This window comes from Loxodonta africana, chromosome 4, assembly GCF_030014295.1.
Source record: "Loxodonta africana isolate mLoxAfr1 chromosome 4, mLoxAfr1.hap2, whole genome shotgun sequence".
NCBI classification, from domain to species: Eukaryota; Metazoa; Chordata; class Mammalia; order Proboscidea; family Elephantidae; genus Loxodonta; species Loxodonta africana.
This window is the reverse complement of record NC_087345.1, coordinates 168,463,549-168,490,152: the sequence shown is the minus strand read 5'-3', so window position 1 is coordinate 168,490,152 and position 26,604 is coordinate 168,463,549. Positions and strand designations below refer to the sequence as shown.

The 26,604-nt window shown below is 41.8% G+C and overlaps 2 protein-coding genes across 4 annotated transcripts in view; one reads left to right on the top strand and one right to left on the bottom strand.

Annotated features, from left to right (window-relative positions):
• The window catches only part of APBB1IP (amyloid beta precursor protein binding family B member 1 interacting protein), a 150,062-nt gene that overhangs the window by 115,719 nt on the left and 7,739 nt on the right, over positions 1–26,604 (bottom strand). The window lies entirely within an intron of this gene.
• On the top strand, positions 22,906–26,147 carry LOC100667392 (septin-2-like). Its single transcript, XM_064284939.1, has one exon. The coding sequence runs from the start codon at positions 22,967–22,969 to the stop codon at positions 24,047–24,049; it is 1,083 nt and encodes a 360-aa protein (XP_064141009.1). The 5' UTR covers positions 22,906–22,966; the 3' UTR covers positions 24,050–26,147.

The window sequence follows — 26,604 nt, the reverse complement described above, 5'->3', positions numbered from 1 at the left end:
GGCATAAAAATATTTAGCATTATATACAAAAATAAAGGATCAGAGAAACTGTTGGTGCTAATTGCCATTGAGTCAATTCCTACTCACGGTGAACCCATGTGTGTAAGGTAGAATTGGGTTTTCAGAGCTGTGACCTTTTGGAAGCAGGTCACCAATCCTGTCTTCTGAGGGTTCAAACTGCCAACCCTCCAGGTAGTAGTCAAGTGCATAACTGTTTGCCTCATCTGGGGACTTCTGATCAGAGAAGAAAGACTATTAATTTTCTTGGGGTGAGGTAGGATATATAGCAGTTAAAAGCACGATCATGAATTTTGGATTCTCTAAGACCTGGGCTTAGCTGTACACTTAACTGTGGTGTGAAAATGAGGAACTTACTTAGCTTTAATAGCCTCGGTTTCTTCATCTATAAAATGGGAATGTTTCACAGGGTTTTTTCTTGTAAGGAATAAATAAGATACTGCACACAAAGTGCTTACCAAATGCGTGATACATATTAAATGCTCAATGAACAACAACAGCAGTTGTAGTTTTTGTTATAGTTAGTACATAAATATTATGAGGAGATGCCAGCGGCTTGAAAGCACATGATGACTTCATATAGCTAAGTATCTTCTGAGGCCAAAGTTAATCTTCGGATTTGGTTCTGCATTTTCTCTACAACAGTGATTCTCAAAGTGTAGCTCCCCAGAACAGTGTCAGCGTCATCACTTGGAAACCTGTTGAAAATGTAAATTCCTGGGCCCTAGTCCAAAATTACTGCATAGAAAACTCTGGGGGTGACAAACAACAACCTGTGCTTTAACAAGACTTCCAAGTGTTCCTGTGGCACACTAAGGTTTGAGAACCACTGCTCTACAAGTAGATGGCAAAGCTGAATGCAAAACGAAACCAAAAAAAGCACAGGCAAGTGAAAAAATGAAAAGGGTTATAAGAACAACCAAAAAATTTAGCAAGACAACAATGATTTCTGTTTTATCTCACGTACAGGCAAAGTAGGCAGTCCTCCTCCCTGTCCCATACTGCCAATATCTCAATGTTAAAAATGCATTAGAAATTATCATCTTTTTTAGTTGTTTAAGGGTACCAAATGAAAAAGAATCTGGTGTTTAACCTATGCATTAGGGGGCTGAGCTCATTCTTACCATATGTTACTGCTCTAGGCAACTACATGACCTCTTGAGGAAAAATCTACTCAATTCCCATAGGATTAGAAAGCAATTCCTACTCTTACTCATATACATAGAGAGCTTATTCACAGTATAATGATGATGAGGATGACACGTCACTTTTAAACATGACTTCAATTCTTTGAAACTTCTATCAAGGAATGGGGTGGGAGAGATTACAACTCACCTGACAGAAATAAAGCGAATTTTGACAGAGTATTATGAACAACAGTATAACAACAAACTGATAACCTAGAAAAAATGGACAAATTCTTAGAAGCACACAACCTACGCAAGCTGACTCAAGACGAAATAGAAAGTCTCAACACATACATAACAAGTGAAGAGATCGAATCAGTGATCAAAAACCTCCCAACAAAAAAAAAGTCCTGGACCAGATGGCTTCACTGTGGGATTCTACCAAACATGCAGAGAAGACTTTATACCAATACTGTTTAAACTCTTCCAAAAGATAGAGAAGGAAGGAATACTCCCTAATTCATTCTATGAAACAAACATAACCCTGAGGCCTAAACCAGATGAAGATACCACGGGCGGGGCCGGGGGGGCGGTGGGGAACAAAAACTACAGGCCAAGGTCTCTTATGACTATAGATGCAAAACTCCTCAATAAAATACTAGTCGAGAGAATCCAACAGCATATTAAGAGAGTCATACGTCATGACCAGATGTAATTTATTCTACTAATGCAGGGGTCATCCAACATTAGAAAATCAATCGGTGTAATACACCACATCAATAGAACAAAGGAAAAGAAGCACATGATCATTTCTATGGATGCAGAAAAAGCATATGGTAATATCCACCCCCCCTTTTTTTTATTAACTTTTATTGAGCTTCAAGTGAACGTTTACAAATCAAGTCAGACTGTCACATATAAGTTTATATACACCTTACTCCATTCTCCCACTTGCTCTCCCCCTAATAAGTCAGCCCTTCCAGTCTCTCCTTTCGTGACAATTTTGCCAGCTTCCAACTCTCTCTATCCTCCCATCCCCCCTCCAGACAGGAGATGCCAACACAGTCTCAAGTGTCCACCTGATATCATTAGCTCACTCTTCATCAGCATCTCTCTCCTACCCACTGTCCAGTCCCTTTCATGTCTGCTGAGTTGTCTTCGGGAATGGTTCCTGACCTGGGCCAACAGAAGGTTTGGGGACCATGACCGCCGGGATTCCTCTAGTCTCAGTCAGAACATTAAGTATGGTCACCCCCCCCTTTTTTTAAATTGTGCTTTAAGTGAAAGTTTACAGTTCGTTTCTCATACAAAAATTCATACACACATTGTTATGTGACCCTAGTTGCTCTCCCTATAATGTGACAGCACACTCCTTGTTTCTACCCTGGATTTCCCGGGTCCATTCCACCAGCTCCTATTCCTTTCTGCCTTCTCATCTCACCTCCGGACAGGAGCTGCCCATTTAGTCTCATTTATCTACTTGACTAAAGCCCATTTAGTCTCATTTATCTACTTGACTAAAGCACACTCTTCACGAGTATCATTTTATGTCTTATAGCCCAGTCTAATTTTTTTTTTTTTAATCTTTGTCTGAAGAGTTGGCTTCGGGAACGGTTTTAGTTTGGGCTAACAGAGTCTGGGGGCATGTCTTCTGGGGTTTCTCCAGTCTCAGTCAGACCATTAAGTCTGGTCTTTTTACGTGAATTGGAGTTCTGCACCCCACTATTCTCCTGCACCATCAGGGACTCTCTGTTGTGTTCCCTGTAAGGGCAATCACTGGTGGTAGCTGGGCACCACCTAGTTCTTCTGGTCTCAGGCTAATGGAGTCTCTGGTTTATGTGGCCCTTTCTGTCTCTTGGGCTCATATTTTCCTTGTGTCTTTGGTGTTCTTCATTCTCCTTTGCTCCAGGTGGACTGGGATCAATTGATGCATCTTAGATAGCTGCTTGCTAGCTTTTAAGACCCCAGATGCCACTCACCAAAGTGGGATGCAGAACATTTTCTTAATAAACTTTGTTATGCCAGTTGATCTAGGTGTCCCCCATAATCATGGTTGCCAGACCCCCACCCCTGCTACTCTGTCCATCGAGGTGTTCGGTTATATTCAGGAAACTTCTTAGCTTTTGGTTTAGTCCAGTTGTGCTGACTTTCCCTGTATTGTGTGTTGTCCTTCCCTTCACCTAAGATAATTCTTGTCTACTATCTATATACCATGGACTGACAAAAGAACAGTCAAATTTGTCTTGGACAAAGTGCAACCAGAATGCTCCTTAGAAGCCAGGATGGCGAGACTGCGTCTTACATACTTTGCACATGTTGTCAGGAGGGATCAGTCCCTGGAAAAGGACATCATGCTGGCAAAGTACAGGGTCAGCGGAAAAGAAGAAGACCCTCAACGAGGTGGACTGACACAGTGGCTGCAACAATGAGCTGAAGCATAAGAACGATTGTAAGGATGGCGCAGGACCGGGCAGTGTTTCATTCTGTTGTGTGTAGGGTCACTATGAGTCGGAACCGACTCGACGGCACCTAACAACAACAAATCTAGTTAGTGAATACCCCTGTCCCTCCCTGGTAACCATCAAAGAATGTTTTCTTCTGTGTTTAAATCTTTTCTTGACTTCTTAAAATAACGGTCTCATACAATATTTGTCCTTTTCCAACTGATGAATTTAACTCAGCATGTTGTTGCTGTTGTTGTTAGGTGCCATCGAGTCCATTCTGACTCATAGCGACCCTATGTACTACAGAATGAAACACTGCCTGGTCCTGAGCCCTGCTCACAATCATTGTTATGCTTAAGCCCACTGTTGCAGCCACCGTGTCAATCTACCTCCCCCACGTGTCTGTCAGTTTGTCCTATAGTAGGGGCTTGCATGTTGCTGTGATGCTGAAAACTATGCCACTGGCATTCAGATACCAGCAGGGTCACCCACAAAGGATAGGTTTCAGCTGAGTTTCCAGACAAAAACTAGGAAGAAGGACTCGGCAGTCTACTTCTGAAAATAATTAGCCAGTGAAAACCTTAAATCACTCAGCATAACGCCTTCCAGATTCACCCACGCTATGAGATGTTCCGAGGATTCATCATTGTTCTTTATGGTTGTATAGTATTCCATTGTGTGAATATACCATAATTTGTTTATCCATTTGTCCATTGATGGGGCACCTAGGTTGTTTCTATCTTTTTGCTATTGTGAACAATGCTGCAATGAACATGGGTGTGATATATCTACTCATGTGACAGTTCTTATTCCTCTAGGATACATTCCAAGGAGTGGGATTGCTGGGTCGTATGGATTTTTTTTTTTTTATGGTAGTTCCATTTCTAGTGCCAAATCAATTTCTGAAGTGGTCGTACCATTTTTCATTCCCACTAGCAGTGTATAAGTGTTCCAGTCTCTCCACAACCTCTCCAACATTTATTATTTTGTATTTTCTTGATTAATTCTAGCCTTGTCAGGGTGAGATGGTATCTCATTGCAGTTTTGATTTGCACTTCTCCAATGGCTAATGATCATGAGCATTTCCTCAAGTATCTGGTAGCCACCTGAATGTCTTCTTTAGTGAAGTGCTTGTTCATATCCTTTGCCCAATTTTTAATTGGGTTGTCTTTTTGTTGTTGAGGTTTTGCAGTATCATGTAGCTTTTAGAGATTAGACCCTGATCTGATTTGTCATAACCCCAAAATTTTTTCCAAGTCTGCAGGTTGTCTTTTTACTCTTTTTGGTGAAGTCTTTCGATGAGCACAAGTGTTTGATTTTTAGGAGCTCCCAGTTTCTAGTTTCTCTTCTGGTGCTTGTGCACTGTTAGTAATGTTTTATATTCTGTTTACACCACGTATTAGGGTTCCTAGCATTGCCCCTATTTTTTCTTCCAAGATCTTTATCGTTTTAGATTTTATATTTAGGTCTTTGATCCATTTTGAGTTAGTTTTTGTACATAGTATGAGGTATGGGTCTTCATTTTTTTGCAGATGGATATCCAGTTATGCCACCAGCACTGTTTGTTAAAGAGACTTTTTTCCATTTGATGGACTTTGGGCCTTTATCAAATATCAGCTGCTCATAGGTGGATGAATTTACATCTGGATTCTCAATTCTGTTCCACTGGTCCACCTATCTGTTTTTGTACCAGTACTAGGCTGTTTTGACTACCATGGCGGTATAATAGGTTCTAAAATCAGGTAGTGCGAGGTGTCCCACTTTGTTCTTCTCCTTCAGTAATGTTTTTCTTATCCCGGCCCTCTTCCCTTTCCATATGAAGTTGGTGATTTTTTTTCTCCGTCTCCTTAAAAAATGCTGATGGAATTTGGATCAGGATTACATTGTATCTGTAGATTGCTTTGGGTAGAACTGTGATATTTTCATGATGTGAGTCTTCCTATCCATGAGCAAGGTATGTTTTTCCACTTATGTAGGTCATTTTGGTTTCTTGCAGTAGCAAATACCCTTTCTTTTTATGCTTGTTGTGCTTTAAGTGAAAGTTTACAAATTAAGTCAGTCTCCCATACAAAAATTTATATGCACCTTGCTTTATACTCCTAGTTGCTGTCCCCCTATGAGACAGCATACTCCTTCTCTTCACCCTGTATTTCCGTGTCCATTCAGCCAGCTTCTGTCCCCCTCTGCCTTCTCATCTCTTCTCCAAACAGAAGCTTCCCACATAGTCTCAGGTGTCTACTTGATCCAAGAAGCTCACTCCTCACTAGTATCACTTCCTGTCGTATAGTCCAGTCCAATCCCTGTCTGAAGAGTTGGCTTTGGGAATGGTTCCAGTCTTGGGCTAACAGAAGGTCTGGGGACCATGACCTCTGGGGTCCTTCTAGTCTGAGTCAGACCATTAAGTCTGGTTTTTTAAACGAGAATTTGAGGTCTGCATCCCACTGTTCTCCTGCTCCATCAGGGATTGTCTATTGTGTTCCCTGTCAGAGCAGTCATTGCCAACACCCTTTCTTGACGAAAACCCTAAAGAAGATTGGAATAGATGGGAAAAACCCTTAATATGATTCAGGGCATATATGAAAAGGCAATAGCTGACATTACACTTAATGGAGAATAACTGACAGTTTTCCTCTTGAAATCAGGAACAAGACAAGAGTGCCTGCTCTCACCACTTCCATTCAATATTGTATTAGAAGTCTTAGCCACAGAATAAGACAAGAAAAATAAATAAAAGATATCCACATTAGAAAAGAAGAATTAAAATTACCTCTATCTGTAGATAATAAAATCCTATATATAGCAAATCCCAAAGAGTCCTCAATAAACTTCCAGAGCTAATAGAGGATTTTAGAAAAGCTGCAGGGTACAATACCAACAAACAAAAATCAGCTGAGTTTCTGTACACTAGCAATGAGAAATCTAAAAGGGAAACTAGGTAAACAATTTCATTTACAATAGCATCTAAGAGAATAAAATGCCTAGGAATAAATTTAATCAGGGATGTGAAGGACTTACACATTGAACATTATAAAACACTGCTGAAAGAGATTAAAGAAGACTTAAATAAATGGGCAAAATACTGAGTGATGCAAGAAGCATCAAGGGAAGGTGGAAGGAATACAGTCACTGTACCAAAAAGATTTGGCTGATGTTCAACCATTTCAAGGGGCAGCACATGATCAAGAGCCGACAGTATTGAAGGAAGAAGTCTAATTTGCGCTGAAGACACTGGCAAAAAACAACGCTCCAGGAATTGATGAAATACCAATTGAGATGTTTCAAAAAACAGATGCAGTGCTGGAAGCGCTCACTTGTTTATGCCAAGAAATTTAGAAGACAGCTACCTGGCCAGCTGACTGGAAGAGATCCATATCTGTGATGATTCCAAAGAAGGGTGATCCAACAGAATGTGATATCATTGAACAGTATCATTAACATCACACGCAAGTAAAATTTTGCTGAAGATCATTCAAAACCAGTTGTAGCAGTATATCAACAAGGAACTGCTGAAGAGGAAGTAGGATGAGGGACATCATTGCTGATGTCAGATAGAGCTTGGCTGAAAGCGGAGAATACCAGAAAGATGTTTACCTGTGTTTTATTGACTATGCAAAGGCATTCAACTGTGTGGATCATAACAAATTATGAATAACAATGCAAAGAATGGGAATTCCAGAACACATGATTGTGCTCATGAGGAACCTGTATATAGATCAAGAGGCAGTCGTTCGAACAGAACAAGGGGATACTGTGTGGTTTAAGATTAGGAAAGGTGTGGATCAGGGTTGTATCTTTTCAACATATTTATTCAATCTGTATGCTGAGTAAATAATCCAAGAAGCTGGACTATATGAAGAAGAACGTGGCATCAGGATTGGAGGAAGACTCAATAACAGCCTGTGATATGCAGATGACACATCTTGCTTGCTGCAAGTGAAGAGGACTTGAAGCACTTCCTGACGAAGATCAAAGACTACAGCCTTCAGTATGGATGACACCTCAACATAAAAAAAAAAAAAAAAAAGCCTCACACTGGACCAATAAGTAACATCCTGATAGATGGAGAAAAGACTGACTTTGTCAAAGATTTCACTTTACTTGGATCAACATTCAACACTCATGGAAACACCAGTCAAGAAAGTGAATAATATATTGCATTGGGCAAATCTGCTTCAAAAGACCTCTTTAAAGTGTTAAAAAGCAAAGATGCCACCTTGAGGACTAAAGTGCGCCAGACCCAAGTCATGGTATTTTCAATCACCTCAGATGCATGTGAAAGCTGGAATAAGGAGTGAATAAGGAAGACCAGAGAACAATTGATGCATTTGAGCTATGGAACTGGCTCAGAATAATGACTATACCATGGACTTCCAGAAGAACGAATAAGTCTGTCTTGGAAGAAATACAGCCAGAATGCTCCTTAGAAGCAAGAATGGTGAGACTATGTCTCACATACTTTGAACATAGTATCAGGAGGAATCAGTCCCTGCAGAAGGATGTCATGCTTGGTAAGGCAGAGGGTCAGCAAAAAAAGAGGAAGATCCTCAATGAGAAGGACTGACACAGTGGCCATAACAATGATTGTTAAGGATAGCGTAGGACCGGGCAGTGTTTTCTTCTGTTGTACACAGAGTCACTATTAGTTGGAACTGACTCCATGGCACCTAACAACAACAGGATGGCTAACATAAAAGAAAAACAAAATAACAAATGTTAGCAAGGAGGTGGGGAAACTGGAACCCTAATCCATTGCTGGTGGGAATGCAACATGGTACAGCCATGTTGCATGTGGAAAACAGTGTGGCAGTTTCTCAAAAAACTAAAAATAGAACTACCATATATACATATACAGACTCATTGCCATCAAGTCAACTGCGACTCACAGTGACCCTACAGGACAGAGTATAACTGCCCTATAGGGTTTCGAAGGAGCAGCTGGTGGAATCAAACTACCAACCTTTTGGTTAACAGCCAAGCTCTTAACCACTGTGCCGCCAAGGCTCCAGAACTACCATACGGACCCAGCAATTTCATTCTTAGGTATATACACAAAAGGCCTGAAAGCAGAGACTCAAACAGAGACTTGTAGACCAAAGTTCATTGCAGCACTTTTCACAATAGCCAAAAGGTGGAAACAACCTAAATGCGGATCAATAGATGAATGGATAAACAAAGTGTGGTACATACAAACAATGGAATACTACTCAGCTGGCAGGAGAAACAAAGTCTTGATACATGCTACAATATGGATGGAGCTTGATTACATTATGCTGAGTGAGATAACTTCATCACAAAAGGAAAAATATTGTATGGCCTCACTTATATAAAGAGATATGAAAAGGCAAATAAGACCAAAGTGTATTAGTTGTAACCAGGGCGGGAGGGAGAGTGGGGAAGAGAGGGTTTACAGTGATAGAAAAAATTGCATTGATTAAGGATAAGGTTGTACAGCCAATTATTTTAATTGCTATCAATAAGTTGTACACCTGTAAAAAGTTGAATTGGCAAAAGTCGTGTGATAGGTATATTTACAACGACAAAAAAAAAGTACCCGTTGAGGCTGTGTATGTACAACCAAATATCTCATTTGATTTGGTTCCTTGATTTGGACATTTAGAGTCATGGTTTCATGGGACATCTCAGTTAATTGGTCTAATAACATGTTTGATGCTTCTGTTCTACCTCCTAGTTCATTGTGTAGTGCCTGGAGTCTTAAAAGCTTGCAAGGGGCCATCTAATGGATAATGATTGGTCTCTGTTCTCCTGGGGCAACAGAGGAAAAAGGAGTCAGGAATAGGGAGAGGATATGGGATGTGTGGAAACCCTGGAGGCGTAGTGGTTAAATGCTACCGCTGCTAACCAAAAGGTCGGCAGTTCGAATCCGCCAGGCGCTCCTTGGAAACTCTACCAGGCAGTTCTACTCTGTCCTATAGGATTGTTATGAGTCGGAATCGACTCGACGGCAGTAGATTTGGTTTCGGTTTGGGTATGGGATGTGTGGCTAATTGCCTCTATGAACAAATGTAACCTTTGTCATGAGATAAGAACTGGATGGTGCCGAGCTACCATTACTGAACATTTTGATCAAGGATTCTATATAGGAATTCTCATCAATTGGGGGATATGCAGAACAGAATTCCAAATTCTCATGGAATCCAGCTTTTCTGGAGCCATGGAGAGTGGATGAACCCCTGAACCTATTGCCCTGAGATAATCTTTAAACCTTAAACCAAAAAGAAATCTTAAAACCAAACAATAGTTTAGCTTAACTAGTAAAAAATGTCTGCCTTGATGTAAAAATGGCATGGTGGAGGCATCTGACTTTCTCCAATTTCACAAGGGGGAAGGAGACTCAAGATTAACAGCCCAACGCTGCCGGCTATGAGGCAGAAGTCAGACTACCTCATCTCTAGCCTCTTTTTTCTACCAATTGTGACACCAACCATCCCTCCCAGGACACTCTGCTTCTCTGCTGAGTTTGATAATTTGTTGCAATGGCCATACAGAATTCACAGACAATAGTCACAATTATGGCTTTTTTTTGTTTTGTTTTGTTTAGGGAACTAACAGGTTCAGAAAAACTCAGCATATGGTTCTTCCATCAGGACAGGCTCTTCTCAGCCATGCCTGCAGGCTCGCCCTTCTCTGGCCTCTGCCCTGTTGTGGCAAGCGTATAAGGCTCTTTTAGTGTTATCAAAATGCCCTGAGGCACCTCACTCTGCCAGTAATCCTTGGCCCAAAGGCTCTCAGCTCTAGCTCCATGGGTCAGCAAACCTAGCTCCACCAAATGCCCGGAGGCACCCTACTCTGCCAGTAAGCCTCCTGCCTACAAAGACTCAGCTTTCTCACTGCAGGCCAGGAAGCCCACAACGCCATTTCCTGCCCCAGATGCCATCGTTTATCACTGCTTCCCAACGTCTTTGGTGTTACAGCTCTCTCTCTCTTGGGCTCCTGGTTCCATGAGTTTCTCAGTGCAGAGATCCCGAGTCCAAAGGATGTACTCCTCTCCTGGCTCTTCTTTTGTGGTGGTGGTGAGATCCTCACTTCCTGCCTCTGGGAAGGCTCATTTTAAGCCTGGCAGGACAGGAAAACTGACCAATTCCTCGTCAAGGTTCCATATACCTTATTTGTCTGGTCCCATCCCCACAAGGGTGCGTGCACCTTATTTACATTATGAGCAAGCTATTCAATCCTCTTGGTGGGCCATAAGCACTTCATTTGCACCCAGTCATTTGGTGGGAGTTACAAAAACTACGGCTGGAAAGGTCATATTAAGTAATTAACTGAACCGCACTTGAGCATTATGCCCTTTTAAGAACTATCTATATGGGATCAAACAAGGGCAACTTGAAAGATTAGGTAGGAACCTTAGGGGGCAGTGAGTTTATGTTAATGAGGGAGGGACAACTCAGAAAATGGAGGGTGAGGATGGCTACATAACTCAAAGAATGTAATCACTGTCCGTGATTTGTACATGTAGAAGCTGTTGAATGGGTGTATGTTTTGCTGTGCAGATTCTCAATGACAATAAAATAACATTAAAAAAAAGGGAGAGTAGGGTGAATGTCCCCCCTCCATGAATCTGAGCAAGTGACTGCTTGATGATAAGTGCAATATGGCAGAAGTGACTGTATGTGACTTTGGTGGGTAGCCCACTAAAGGCCATCCACCTGGGTCTCTTAGAACACTCAGTTCCCAGACTTTCCTTCTAGGGACTCAGCTGCCACGCTGTGAGAAGCCCAGGCTACATGCAGGGGTGACAGGCGGTCTCCACTCACCAGTCCCAGCCCAGCCCAGGCTTATGTGTGAAAACCCGCCCGGTGATTCTGTCCCCAGCTGCATAGGTCACCCCCAGCTGTTCATGTCTCCCCAGCTGAGGTAACAGACATGATGCATCTAAGACAAGCTAGCTCTGATGTCTGGGTCAGTAGAATCAGCCATAATAAAATGGTTTGTTTTACACCCCTAAGTTTGTGTGGTTTGTTATTCAGCAATAGGTTACACGTAATCATAACCCCTACCATTTCTTGAGATGCTTCTAGGATTTCTGTTCTATCTCTCATCATTTCAACTGGTATGCAAAATATATCTTCCCTGTTTCGCAAGTGAAGAAATAGAGACTCTGAGAAGAGAAGCATCACATCAGGGCACACATCCACTAAAAGGCTAGTTTCTGTCAAAATTTAGTGTGTAAAAAAATGCCAAGATGTCATTTGGTCACCTACAGATGAGAATTAGGAAATGCCAAACATTACAAACTAATAATGACATGATTATACTTATTTCCTTTTTTCTTTAAAAAGGTTAGTGCTTTTTCTCTGGAGAATTTAAAGCCCTGTGTCAATCTATCAGGAAATACAAAAATCATTATTAATTAATTATTAGTAGTAATCATTATGTAATTATAATATATAGATAATAGTGTCATTATTAGTTACTAATCTCATTTAATTTCTTTTGTCATAATTATGTTTGTCATGAAAAACACAGAAATTTGTGTCCTTGAATAAGCTAACTAGGTAGAAATCTCCCCGCCCACCAAGCAGCGGCAGCAGCAAGCTCGTTAAGATCTGAGCACATTCATGAAGCAAAGAAGGGCACCTATCAGTTCAGTGGACATCTGATGATATTTAACAGGTCTATGTGAGTTTCTGTGTGTCTAAGGGTACTTCATATGTGTGTGTGTGTATATATATATAAGGGTACTTTTTATATATGGCATATGAGAGCCTTTTCAATAATTATAATTTTCTCCACACAGTCTACATGGGATCACATCTGGTCTGCAATGGCTGCACTTTTCATTTCTCTCTTGCAGCTGTGAGAGAGCACAAGTGTAGACTGGAAACAAGTGTAGACCCCAGAGTTCTCTTCTTCTCAGTTTTGGTTAGACCACTAAAACCAATTCTCTATTTAATTTATACATCAACAAAACAAAAACCGTAACTAAGGAGTTTGGAATTACCCTCGATTATTATTCAAAAGGTACGTGTTGGAGCCTTGCTCTATCATCAGAAAACATTAGGCATGAATTTGATAACTTGATGAATCAGGCATGGGTTCAAATGCCAACCTTGAGCAACTGATTTAACCTTGTTGAGCCTCAGTTTCCTCATCTATAAAATGAGGATAATAAAACCTAATTAATAAAATTGTTGTGAGGACTAACTTAGCATAGTTAGGCACTAGCAGTAACTGGCACATAGTGGTGCTCGGGTATAAAACAAGTTGCTATTGAATCGATTCTGACTCATGGCAACCCCATATGTGTCAGGATAGAATTGTGCTCCATAGGCTTTCAACAGCTAAATTTTTAGAAGCACCCTTTCAACAGTGAATTTTTTGGATTGCCAGACCCTTCTTCCAAGGTGTCCCTGGGTGGACTCAAACCTCCAACATTGCAGTTAGCAACTGAGTGCGCATACATGGTGACCTATAGGGTCACTACGAGTCACAGTCGATTAGAAGGCAACAGGTTATATTTAAAATGTATTGAAAACTTCTGGTCCCGAACAGTAGGTGGTGAATATACACTCTCTCCTAAAATTCCAATGAAATGACTCTAACAGTCTGGAGAGCAAGAAGGGATGGCATCGCTAGACCAAAATTTTTGAAAAATTTCTGGAAGATGTTAAGCAGAGGCGACTGTGTAGACAGAGCAGCTAGAGCTGAAGAAGCAGCAGTCCAATATGAGTCTAGCAGAGAGCTACTGAAGACAGACTTAAGGAATACACCTAAGATCTGCATCAGCGGTGACTGGAATGCAGGCACACCCAGTTAAAGAACTGACTGCTATGGGCCATCTGACTTCTCTGTCACAAAGAACAGTCTGCTACCATATTTGTCCTCGGTTAAAAATTAGACAGAACCCTTGTCTAATGTGGGTAAAGTGTCTCACTGGTTCCTAAAGTGGGTCTTGAGCACAATAAAATAACTAGACCAGTGCCCAGAAAGTTTGGGACCCCATAACCAACAGTCAGACTCCAATCCAACCAACCAATCAGAAGGAGGTAGGAAGAGAAACTTCCCCATACCAGTGAAACGCATGAAAAAGTCTAAGGTGCTCCACTTCTAGCACATAGCTTTTCTGGTCTCAGCAAACAGCATTCAAGGAGAGCTGAAGCTTACATGCCTAATCCTTACCTAAACCAAAGTGGAGAGCTGCATGTCTATAAATCACTACACTCACAGAAACCTACAGTTAGCATCCTAGTCAAGAAAAGAGCTTACTCCAGGCAAAGATTTCCACAGCTGATGAGTAGACCCATACCATCTTCTTATGTTAATTATTTTAGCCCTTAAATTAAAATTATAAATCAATAATCACAGGTTATCAATATTTGAGGAAAAACAAAAGAGCACAGAATCAAGACTGAAAACTCAGAATACTGACTCCCGATGAAACAGAGTTAATAAAAGAAACAGAAAAGAAATGCTTAAAAATTCAAATGATTGCCTTCAGAGAGATTTAAGATGACAAGGTATAGCAACAAGAATAAGTTGCTATTTAAGAAGCAACCTAAAAAATAAGAAAGCAACAAATCAATATTATTTAAAAATATAGATGCAAAAATCTCACATAAAATATTAGAAAACTGATTTCAGATATATATTAAAAGAATAATACATGATGACCAGGAACGCAAAGGCAGCTCAACACTGGGAGTTACATTAACTAACCAAATTAAAAAATTAAATGATAGGCCATATGATCATTGGGACAGATGGTGAACAGTTGGTAAAATCTAACACCCGTTCCTGATAACATCTTTTAGTAAGGTTCAAATGTTGGTACTTTCCTAGACTTGATAAAGGATAGCTACCAGAAACCAATGGCAAACATTATTTTAATTGTGAAAAACCAAAACTGCTCCTATTAAAGTCAGACACTTATCAAAGGGTCTCACCATTGTTATTATTTAATTTTGTTTTGGTAGTCTTACCCAATATGATAAGTTCAGAAAAAGATCTCAAATTTATAGATGTTCTAAGGCAGGACTCAGCAAACTTTTTCTATAAAGATCCATAGTTACTACACATATTGTTTTATGACACTGGTTAACAACTCCATGACATGTCAACACTCTCCCTTCTTGACCTTGGGTTCTCTATTACCAGCTCTCCCATCCCCACCTGCCTTCTAGTCCTTGTTCCTGGGCTGGCGTGCCTCTTTAGTCCGCTTTGTTTCATGGGCCTGCCCAATCTTTGGCTGAAGGGTTAACCTTAGGAGTGACTTTATTATTGAGCTAAAAGGGTCTCCAGGGGCCATAGTCTTGGGGTTTCTCCAGTCTCTGACAGACTGGCAAGTCCCCCCTCCCCCTCGCCTTTTTTGTGTGTGTGAATTTGAATTTGAAAGCGTGTATCGCTGGTTACTGGGTGTTCAGTCTCCCGCTGGGAGCTCTGTGAAGCTGCTTTCCTGTACTCCCTGTCTGTCAATCACCGACAGGAGTCCAGGATGGCGAATCTGTGCTGCATTTAGGTAATACGGGCCCTCCGCACGTATCTCTCCTCGCTCTCTGTTCTCCGTCAGTTTCTTACCCCACTCGATGCTTGGCTGAGTTCTTTATCTCTTCATTTGACGTGGAGGGTCCCAGGATTGACGTTTGTCTGTCTCACTTAGTTTTTCGGGTTTTTGCCGTGGAGGGACGGCGTGGAGCTTCTGTCTATAGTGCCATGTTGGCCAGAAATCTCCGTACCTTCTTAGGAGAAATGTCCATTCAGGTCCTTTGCCCACTTTTTAACTGCGTTATATGTCCTTTTTTATTACTGAGTTGTAAGAGTTCCTTAAATATTCTGGATACAAGTCCTTTATCAGATATATGAAGATGGTGCAACTGTTAAGAGCACCAAGAGGTTGGGAGTTTGAATCCACCCAGTGCTCCACAGGAGAAAGACCTGGCAAACTGTTCCTGTAAAGATTATAGCCTAGAAAACCCCACGAGGCAGTTGTACTTTGTCACATCAGGTCACTATGAGTCCAAAATCAACTTGACGGCACCTGACAACAACAATCAGATATATAATTTGCAGATGTTTTCTTCCATTCTCTGCATTGCCTTTTTACTTTCTTGATGGTCTCCAGCACCAAAGTCTTTAATTTTAATAAAGTAATTTCAATTTATCTATTTTGTCTTTTGTTGACTATTCTTTTGGTGTTTTTCTTTATCTAAGAGTTCTATAATTTTAGCTCTTACATTTAGGTCTATAACCCATTTTGAGTTAACTTTAGTGTATGATGTGAGTTATTATATTAATAGATGCTCCTGAGAGCTGAGTTTTTCAATGTGTAAAGAAAAAACAAAGTTCTTTCTTTCTGTGTTGTGATAACTGACAGTTCTCTGTACACTCAAAGAATGCTTATTGAGCTTGAGGAAGTGAAGCCTTGGCTTAAAAATACACACATTAAAAAACAACAACAAAAAGATAAACCATCAAATCAGCAAATACAGGGTGAAATTCAACGTCCATATGTTGCATTTCCATATGTATGTATTTTATGTGTTTTATGTAACAGTTACTGTGTAACTTTATCAAGTTTAACTGCAAACCACAAAGCAATTTTTGTTTTGATGATACAATAACTCCATGGCCCATACCTACATATTTATGTAAGTGATATATTGCTTTTCTCAGCATCTCTATCGTTTGGCTCTGGGGAAAGAATCTGACCCACGAGACACCATTCAGTTCATTGTCCCCGCAGGGTCCTGACCAGCACAAATAAAGTTCTATTGCACAACTTGCCAGTAAAAAATGAAACTAGTCTCTCGTCACTTCAGAGTGCAGCAGTAAATTGTGGAGGGCCATCTGAGGCCCTCCATGGTCACTATCCACCAGAGGCCACTGCCCCCTGGGGCCTTTTTCAGGAGTGACCAGAGTGTGTATGTAATCCAAAGGAACTCTAGCAGTGGCCAGGTCAATGGGCTATCTGGCCAATAGGTACAGACACCAAATCTGGCAAGTCCACGTCAAAAAGAAAGGCAAGCAGAAAGTGAAGGAGTGGGGCATGGATAGGGCTTTGAATAAAGGGGCAGGAGCTAGACAGTTGACCCCACATGCTTGGAAGGAAAGTCCTGTCTCAGCCCTCCTTCTTCTCACCAGTGTGCACAGGCTACACTCACATTTCTCTAGCTGTTAGAACAGCTGCTCAGAGCGAACATCTTGTAGGATGGGTTCATCCACAACCCACACCCCAACACACCACTCTGAATTAATTGCCATCTTCTGCTCCTCAGTGAACCTTTGCTTAAAGCAAAAGCAGTTTGTCTTTTTCCCTACGTTTGTATGTTCTCTCACATGTTTCCTTCACTCACATAAGTCCTACCTACACTACATGAGGTCAGTTGAAGGTCTACCGCTCAATCCTGGCCATCTATCCTAATCTCAAATCCTGTAGCAGCAGAGTTGGGGTCACTAATTTAACAGTTAATGAGCCACCCTCTGGTTTACCTGTCTCTTTATATGTATTTTTAGCTCTTATGTTGTAGGGGCAAAATTTATGCCTCAACTTTCCTAATACCTGGCACCATGCCATGGCTGGCACTCAGAGTTCACGGTGTGCTAGCTATCATCAGTACGGCAGAAGTCTTGCCTTCCATGCCAGAGACCCAAGTTCAATTCCCAGCCAATGAACCTCATGCACAGCCCCCTCCCAAGACTTGCATGTTGCTATGGTGCTGAACAGGTTTCAGCAGAGCTTCCAGACTAAGACAAAGAACAAAGTCCTGCTGATCTACTTCCCAAAATCAGCCAATGAAAGCCTGCAACCGATCTGCAGCCAATCATGCGGATGGTGCAGGACCTGGCAGCATTTTGTTCCATTGCGTATCGCGTCACCAAGTGAGTCAGGGGCTGACTGGAAGGCAGCTAACGACAACAACAACATTCACGATTAACATGTATCAGTACCTACTTTAACATAAGAATAGTAGCATTATATATCTATAAAATAATAACTATAGATCAGATACCTATTTAATTCTTAAAGCAATCCTATGACATAATGACACTATTCTAGTTTATAGATTACAAAACTAAGGCCTAGAGAAAGTAAGGAATTTGTATGAGGTCACGCAGCTAGCAAGCGGTGAAGCTGGGCTGTGCCCAAGGCTAACTCTAAAGCTTATGTTCACAATCATAACCATGCCAACCTGCCTTCTCAAAACACACACACTGTGGTTATTAAGAGGTGGAAATACGTGGCCGCCTTGCTCATACTTCCATCAGAGTGTCTGTACGTTCAGTTCTTTTAGAACTCATTGCGTGTCTGGCTTTTATGGCACACCGTGAGCTTGGTTACAGCAATCTTGTATTTTCATCATTGATACACACTCAATCACATACTCAGTAAACACACTTAGATGCTGGGTGATCTTGGGCAAGTTATTTAACCTCTCTGTTAGCTTCATTTCCTCATCTAGAAAATGGCATGAAAACAGTCTCCACCTCATACAGATGAGCTAGTGCCTTTTTAAAGTGCTTATTATAGTGTCTGACACATAGAAAGTGCTTAGAATCAGCTGTTATTGCTGTCATCTTCATTTTTATTACTACCTTCTTCCTATAAAACTACCAGTGGAAGTAGTCAGTCACTTATTTTCTCTTTCTATCTCTCTCTCTCACACACGCAGAGTTCCTGAGTCCACAGCTGCATGGCTATGTCTGTTGTCTGGCGCATTGCTCTGTACGTGGAGGCTGAGGCCAACTGCCCTTTATTACCTCTTATGTTGTAGGGGCATGTTGGTTAGCAGCCGAGCACATTAATGCTTGCACCACCCAGGTACTTCAAACATTTGAAAAGACTAAGCCATTGCGGAGGACACCTGTAGGCACAATTTCTAGGACAGAGATTCTCAGCCATTCTCAACAGGAGAGAAACTGCATCAGAACCTCCCTGGGTCTTTTAAACACACCCTAGGCGCCTCCAACTGCATAGTCCAAGTCTCACTAAAAAAAAAAAATCCACTGCCATCGAGTCAATTCCAACTCATAGAAACCTGGAGTTAAGAACCACTAACCACAAAGAGGGTCATCGATGATACTGTGTTACACTTGTGAACTAGAAGGTGGAAGAGGAAAAAAAATAAAAATAAAAAAAAGAGTTGAAAACCACAGTTGCCTAGGGCAACAGATCACATTTCCTGGATGTGGGTTGGAGCAGCCTGCTCCCCCATTTATTTCCAGTTCTTTTTCAGTCTCTTTTTACTTTTAGGCCAAAAATAAACAAACAAAAAAGCCAAACCCATTGTCATCGAGTCAATTCCAACTCATAGTGACTCTATAGGACAAAACAGAACTGCCCCATAGGGTTTCCAAGGAGCACCTGGTAGATGCTTTTAGGCAGAATCCATACATATCAGGAGAGAAAGGGAGAAAAGAGAAAAAAGAAAAGCAAGCAATGACAATTTGAGGTTGACTGCTTTCGTTGATAGAGAGCTAATAAAATATTCTGGTACAGTTAATAGATTTAATTATGAATGAAAAGATTTAACTACAAATTCCAGAAACAGGCCTCATACTATAGAAAATGCTGTACCCTTTGTTTTTCCTTCAGCTTACTTCCGAATTCATCTGAGATCCTCCATTCGGCTGTTGACTTCCAGTCAACACATAGTATGAACGTAACCAGTTGCTACAGCCACGTGCGTCAGAGTAGAACTGTGCACCACAGAGTTTCAGTGGCAGATTTTTCAGCAGTAGGTCACCAGGCCTCTCTTCTGAGGCACCTCTGGGTAGACACGAACCTCTAACTTTTCAATTACCAGCCGAGTGCACTAACTGCTTGCATCATCCAGGTACTTCACACATAGTATAAGATACAATATTTGTGTACTTATCTAGCGCTCTGCTGTCTAGCTGAATAACCACTAGACACGTGAAGCTCTTCAGCGCTTGACTTGTGGCTAATCTGAATTGAGATGTGCTGTGAGTATAGTTCTGAAGACTTAGTATAAAAAAGGAATAAAATAGTTCATTAGTTTTAATATTACTTTTTTTTTAATGTAATTACTATTAAGTAAACAATAATATTCTGGATCTATAATGTTACATAAAGTACATTATTAATATTCATTTCACTTATTTCTTTTTATTGTTCTTAATGTGGCTTCCAGAAAATTGTAAATTACATATGTGTTTCAGATTATATTTCTATTGAACGGTACTGGTCTAGAGTGCTACAGTTCTGTTATAAAAAGTGCCTCAGCATTTGACACGAAAATAACAGGTCATCTGAATATTACTCACCAAGTATTAAATTAGAGTCACCCCACTTCCTTTTCCACTGTACTTTATGCTCCAGCACTGCCAGGCTGTTTAACACCACATCTGGTACCTGGGACGGCCTTCCTCCCCCTGGCTGGCCACCTGGAAACATCTTTATCTTTCAAAATGCCTCTTGGTCACCCCATATAATGTCTCTTCCATAACCACTCACTTCATCACATTATTGCTATACTTATTAAAAAAAAAAATACTTATTACTGCACATTATATACTGCAATGCATTTATTCACATGCTGTCGCTTCCAAAAGACTGGAGGCTTCTTGAGGGTAGGGGCCATATCCTATTTTGTATCCCCACACAGAGCTTCATTCGACTGAAGTGCATGTTTAAGTCCTCAATTAAACCCAGCTCTTTTTTTTTCTGAGGGATGCTTCTCTGCTCTGACAGCATCGTGAACTACCTTGGAGTCTCGGCTTCTTTTTTTAATAGTTAGTGTCATGATTCATCTTCTCACTTCATTTACCCACACTCATCACCCAAGTAACTTCATTTTTGTGTGTTGGTTTGATCTAAGGAATTTTTATAACAGGAAAAAAGTTTTCCACAGAACTAGTAAACACACTAAAAAACAGCCTTGGTCTGCTAAGCCACATCATTTATGGAGTTCAATAGGAAAGAAGTCACTATCCTAAAAAGAAAACATACTATCTCCCAAACCTAATCAGTTCATTGCTTAACTATCAGCTGTGAATTATTTTCAGAGAAGAAGGAGCCTGTTAATACAATAAATAGCTTTTGGTAAGTTTACCTTATCAATAACTTAATTGAGATAATATACTGGACACAAAAAATATGGTGTGAAGTCACCTGAAAATAAATTTGAGGGATTGTTTTCTCCATATAACTAATTTGTTCTTTTCTTTTTGAGATGCAATCCTAACAGTGCACTTAATTAAGGACTAGACTTTTTCACTGTGAAAAACAGCCCATTCAAGGGTAACTAGAGGAGCCCAGTGGTGCAACAGTTAAGTGCTTGGCTGTGATCCAAAAGGTTGGGGGTTCAAACTCACCCAGCGGCTCTGCGGGAGAAAGACCTGGCGGCCTGCTCCCGTAAAGATTACAGCCTAGGAAACCCTATGGAGTAGTTCTACTCTGTTATATGGGGTCGCTATGCTATAGGGTTGCTGTGAGTCGGGATCGGCTCGATGGTACTGGGTTTGGTTTTTTTTTTTATAAGTCAGAATCGACACGATGGCACCCAACAACAACAAGGAGCAGTATTCTACTAGATACTATTTCATAATTAGACTGCCTTGGCACCTATTAATAACTAAAACAAATGAAATGTCAGTTATCTCAGCCCGTCAGTAGCTACTTCCTAACCACAATCAGATTTCCAAATATTTTTTAAACAATGTCATCTAAGATTTTTCAACAGTTGCTAGTGAATCTTCAGCCCTGCTCTAATACCTGAATCTGTCTGAAATCCAGCTGTGCAACAAGGAAGCTTCCTCTCTTCCAAATCTGGTCTTAGATTTTGAAAGTATAAACATCTTCAACCGCTGGGCGCTCTTTTGCCCTCACTTAGAATCCAGTTTCTAAACTACACATTCAGATAAAAAAAAAAAAAAAAACCCCAGTGCCGTCGAGTCGATTCCGACTCATAGCGACCCTATAGGGCAGGGTAGAACTGCCCCACAGAGTTTCCAAGGAGCGCCTGGCAGATTCGAATTGCCCATCCTTTGCTTAGCAGCGTAGCACTTAACCACTACACCACCAGGGTTTCCCTTACACATTCAGAGACGCCTTCTATTGCATAATATCCAGGTCACTAGGGCTTTTTAGTAGTCGCTTCTTACTCTCCCATTTATTAAAAAATATTTTCTATCGTCTTAATGCCCATGGAGCTAGAATATTAGGCTTAACTGATTAGCTGGCTAAATTCTTATTGTATCTAAATAATAAAGATTACTGGTCAATCCTTTCACCAAGCTTTAAAAGAATAGTTAAAGGCATTAGGACCCCAAAGATCTGGTTTTATATCCCCATTCTTTTTAATAATTTTTTTATTGTGCTTTAGATGAAGGTTTACAGAGCAAATTAGTCTCTCATTAAACTATTAATATATACATTGTTTTGTGACATTGACTGCCAACCCTATGACACATCAACACTCTCCCCTTCTTGACCTTGGGTTCCCCATTACCAACTTTCCTGTCCCCTCCTGCCTTCTCGTCCTTGTCCCTGGATTGGTGTGCCCACTTAGTCTCATTTTGTTTCATGGGCCTGTCTAATCTTTGGCTGAAGGGTGAGCCTCAGGAGAGACTTCAGTACTCAGTTAAAAGGGAGTCTGAGCCATATTCTCAGGGTTTCTCCAGTCTCTGTCAGACCAGTAAGTCTGGTCTTTTTTTGTGAGTTACAATTTTGTTCTACATTTTTCTCCAGCTCTGTCCAGGGCCCTCTATTCCCTCTTAGTGTCATTTCTCTATGCTGCCATTTCTAATCTGTAAAACGGAAATAATAACAATACGTTTTCCAGAAGTTACTAGAATGAACTTAGCCTAACATATAAAAAAGAGTCCTGGATGGCGCAAATGGTTACGCATTTAGCTACTAACCAAAAGGTTGGTGGTTCGAATCCCCAGGCATCTCAGAAGAAAGCCCTGCTGATCTGCTTCCATAAGGTTACAGCCATGAAAACCCTATGAAGCGTAAGTTGGAACTGACTCAACAGCCACTGATTTTAATATATAATAAGCCCACAGTATTTATCAATTCATACTTCGTGTCTGCATCCAAAACTGAACTTCTGATCCCTTCCCCTCCAACTTCCCCCTCTCAGTTGATGGCAATTCCATTCTTCTAGTTGTTTAGGCCAAAAACTTGGGAGTCAAAGTCTTCCTCTCACACCCCACATCCACTCTCAGGAAATTCTATTGGCTCTATCTTCAAACTACATGCAGAATCCAAAAGCTTCCTAGTGGGCTCCTTGTTTCCATCCCTGCTCCTTTCAGTTTAGTCTCAAGAGCAGTCAGAGTGAGTCACTTAAATGTAAGTCAGGGCGGGAGCAGCGGGCGCTGGGCGGGTCCGGGCCTCAGTCACTTGGCGCCTGGTCTTCTTCCCGTCGGCCGGTTGAGGAAATTTCGCTCAAGATGTCTAAGCAGCCAGCTCAGTTCATAAATCCAGAAACACCTGGCTATGTTGGATTTGCCAATCTTCCTAATCAAGTTCACCGAAAATCAGTGAAAAAAGGTTTCGAGTTCACACTGATGGTTGTTGGTGAATCTGGACTGGGAAAGTCGACACTCATAAACAGCCTGTTCCTGACCGACCTCTACCCAGAAAGAGTCATACCTGGAGCTGCAGAAAAAATTGAGAGAACTGTCCAAATCGAGGCCTCCACCGTGGAGATTGAAGAGCGAGGGGTCAAGCTGCGACTGACAGTAGTGGACACATCTGGCTACGGCGATGCCATCAACTGCCGAGACTGTTTTAAGACCATCATCTCCTACATCGACGAGCAGTTTGAACGGTACCTGCACGATGAGAGCGGCTTGAACAGGCGGCATATCATCGACAACAGGGTTCACTGCTGCTTCTACTTCATCTCCCCTTTCGGACACGGACTGAAGCCCTTGGATGTTGCATTCATGAAGGCGATTCACAATAAGGTGAACATCGTGCCTGTCATCGCCAAGGCTGACACCCTCACGCTGAAGGAATGGGAGCGCTTAAAGAAAAGGATTCTGGATGAAATTGAAGAACATAGCATCAAAATCTATCACTTACCTGACGCAGAGTCAGATGAAGATGAAGATTTTAAAGAGCAGACCAGGCTTCTCAAGGCCAGCATCCCATTTTCGGTGGTCGGATCCAACCAGCTGACTGAAGCCAAAGGCAAGAAGGTCCGAGGCCGCCTCTACCCGTGGGGGGTGGTGGAGGTGGAGAACCCAGAGCACAACGACTTCCTGAAGCTGAGGACCATGCTCGTAACTCATATGCAGGACCTCCAGGAGGTGACCCAGGACCTCCACTACGAGAACTTCCGCTCTGAGAGGCTCAAGAGAGGCGGCAGAAAAGTAGAGAATGAGGACATGAACAAAGACCAGATCTTGCTGGAAAAGGAAGCTGAACTTCGCCACATGCAGGAGATGATCGCAAGGATGCAAGCTCAGATGCAAATACAGATGCAGGCGGGGGACGGCGACGGCGGTGTGCACGGGCAGCACGTGTGAGAAAACGGTCTCCAAGATAAAAAAGAAAACATTCCAGACGAGTCGCATAGTGGTGTCTTCCATGAGACCGACGGCGGAGTCTGTCAGTGTGTTACGGCATCTGCGCCTGAGAATTCAGTTTCTTTTTAAACTTTCGATGTTTTTTTTCCTTTGGTATGAAGTACTTTTAACATTGTATTTCATTGCTATGTTATGCTTTCTATTTTGTATTTCGTTTTCATTTTTTTCCCCTCCTTAACTAACCACTAAGTTAGAATCGGTTTCCCAGATGGTCCTGGGTGGTAGAGACACCTGCCTGGTGCCAGGCCCTTTATGACGAAGGGTGCTGTGTGGAGACTCCAGCCTGCCTTTCTTCCGTGTTTGTGCACATCACCTGAAACCAGTTTTGCTGCTATAGTTCAATACTTTTAATCCATCTGCCCACGTACGTGTTTACCAAATAACACGATTAGAACTGTCTGATGAGGTACCCGTTTATACTTACATAGCTGTTTTCAAAGCAGACTTTTAGAGGTGAATTTACAAAGACTCTGGATCCCGGCACTAGATAACTTTTAAAGCCACTATGGCAGAGAGCTTGTCACCAGTCTTTCTGCAGTGTTCTCCACTAGGGCTGGTTATACCACGCTGCAGAGAAAATCATGAGCCATGAGCCCCACTTTTCTTTTGCAGCTAAGACTCATACACGCAGTGAGAATCACTGAAACTGTTTTTACTCAACTAATTTTAAAAATAACTTTTTAAGAAAAATTAACATTTGACCTGTTGAAAACAACCTTTTGTACTTTTATACTGCACTTTAATATATTTTTCTGTAACGTGTGTGAGAAGGTCCTCTTCAGCAGTGGAAATTGGGGTCCTATTTTTTATGGTAGGCGCGCCTCTGAACCCAGACCTGTCCCCCGGCACCGTCCTGCCCCAAGGCCATGGCCCTGGAGGCCTCTCTGAACCCAGACCTGGCCGCAGACATAGTCCTGCCCCAAGGCCATGGCTCTGGAGGCGTTTCTGAGCCCAGACCTGTCACCAGCCCTCTGCTAGGCTTTGGAGATCCAAACCCCCTTCCACTGCTTTCTTTTTAATGGTTTTACAGTGGGAGGCAAAGAGCAGTGATCATTTTGTTACGGGCAGACCGTCTCATCAATTTTTGCTGATTATTTTCTTCATTCTGTGAAATACCCATTTCTGTGTCTTATGAGAATAAGACATTTCACATCTGTGCTGACAGGCTGGAGCAGGCGCCAGCCACCGAAGCTGCGCAGGCTCTGTCCTCTGTGCCGAGGTCTTGGCCGTCTCCTGTCCTAATGTGCCTCCTGTGGGGCATGCCCAGGGATGCCAACGCTCCGAGGCTGGCTTCTTCAACACATCTGCTGATGCAGGCAAATGTGTTCCTAGAAAGTGGTCCTTTAAAGCAGGCAGACCTGAGTGGAAGGAGCAGAGGTGCTGGTTCAGGGTTTTCATCTTCTGTTTAGTGGGAGGAGTTAAGAAAATGATTAACCTGAGGGAGTGAGGAGGCTGGTTTTGTTTCTGTCTTTTGTTTTGGCCAGACAAGAAATGAGATGGTCAAAATACATTAGCTATGAAGCTGTACTACCACAAAAACTCACGTGCCCCACTAACTTTGCCCCTGTACTGTCCAGCCGTTGTGAGTGGTGGGAGCTGTGCAGCACATCGTGCAGTTTTACCAAGAAAAGTATCGTGTGACTTCAGGGTACCTCCAGTCAAAGTCTGTTATTTGGGCTATTTTGGCATTTATTAACTAACCGTGCTAGAGAAAAACTGTAAAAAGAAAAGTCAAAAAGCTTTTGCAAATAGTATAAACCCTGTGCATATTTAAGCAGAAGTACTGCTCAGGGCAAGCTGCCACTCAGTATTGGTTACGTGGGGCTGGGAGGGCCTGTGCTGTTACGCTTTTAAATGCTTTTTGTTTGCTGCCCAAATCTCAGTTTATACTTTTGCTCACAGATAACGGCTCTTTTACTAAAAAGTTAATCTCTACCTATAGAAACGTATTTTGAAAACACTTATTTTACACAGCAATTTTGTATTAAAACTAACCTTTTATCAATAAAGCACTATTGTTTAGGTATTAAAAAAAAAAGATGTAAGTCAGATTACGATACTCCTCTTTCCATAACCCTGCAGTGGCCCTTCAATTTCACTCAGAGTAAAAGGCAAAGTTTTTACAATGGCTTACAAGACTCTCCGTGATTTACCCCTCCCCTGCCCTCTGACCTGTCCAACCATGTCTCTTTTACTCTCTCCCTTGCTCATTACTTCTAGCCACACAGGCCTTCTTCCTGTTGCTTGAACACACCAGGCATGCCCCTGCCTCACAGCCTGGGCACTGGCTAGTCCCTCTGCCTGGAACACTGTCCCCCTGATAACTTCTGGGAGATGCAAATGTTTAACATGCTCAGCTGGTCACTAAAAGCCTGGAGGTTCAAGTCTACCCAGGGGCACCTTGGAAGAAAGGCCTGGAGATCTATTTCTGAAAAACTAGCCACTGAAAATCCTATGCAGCACAATTCTACTCTGACACACATGGGTCACCATGA

Excerpts from the sequence above, each read along its gene's own strand:
- LOC100667392 (XM_064284939.1), top strand. The coding sequence starts at position 22,967 with ATGTCTAAGCAGCCAGCTCAGTTCATAAATCCAGAAACACCTGGCTAT.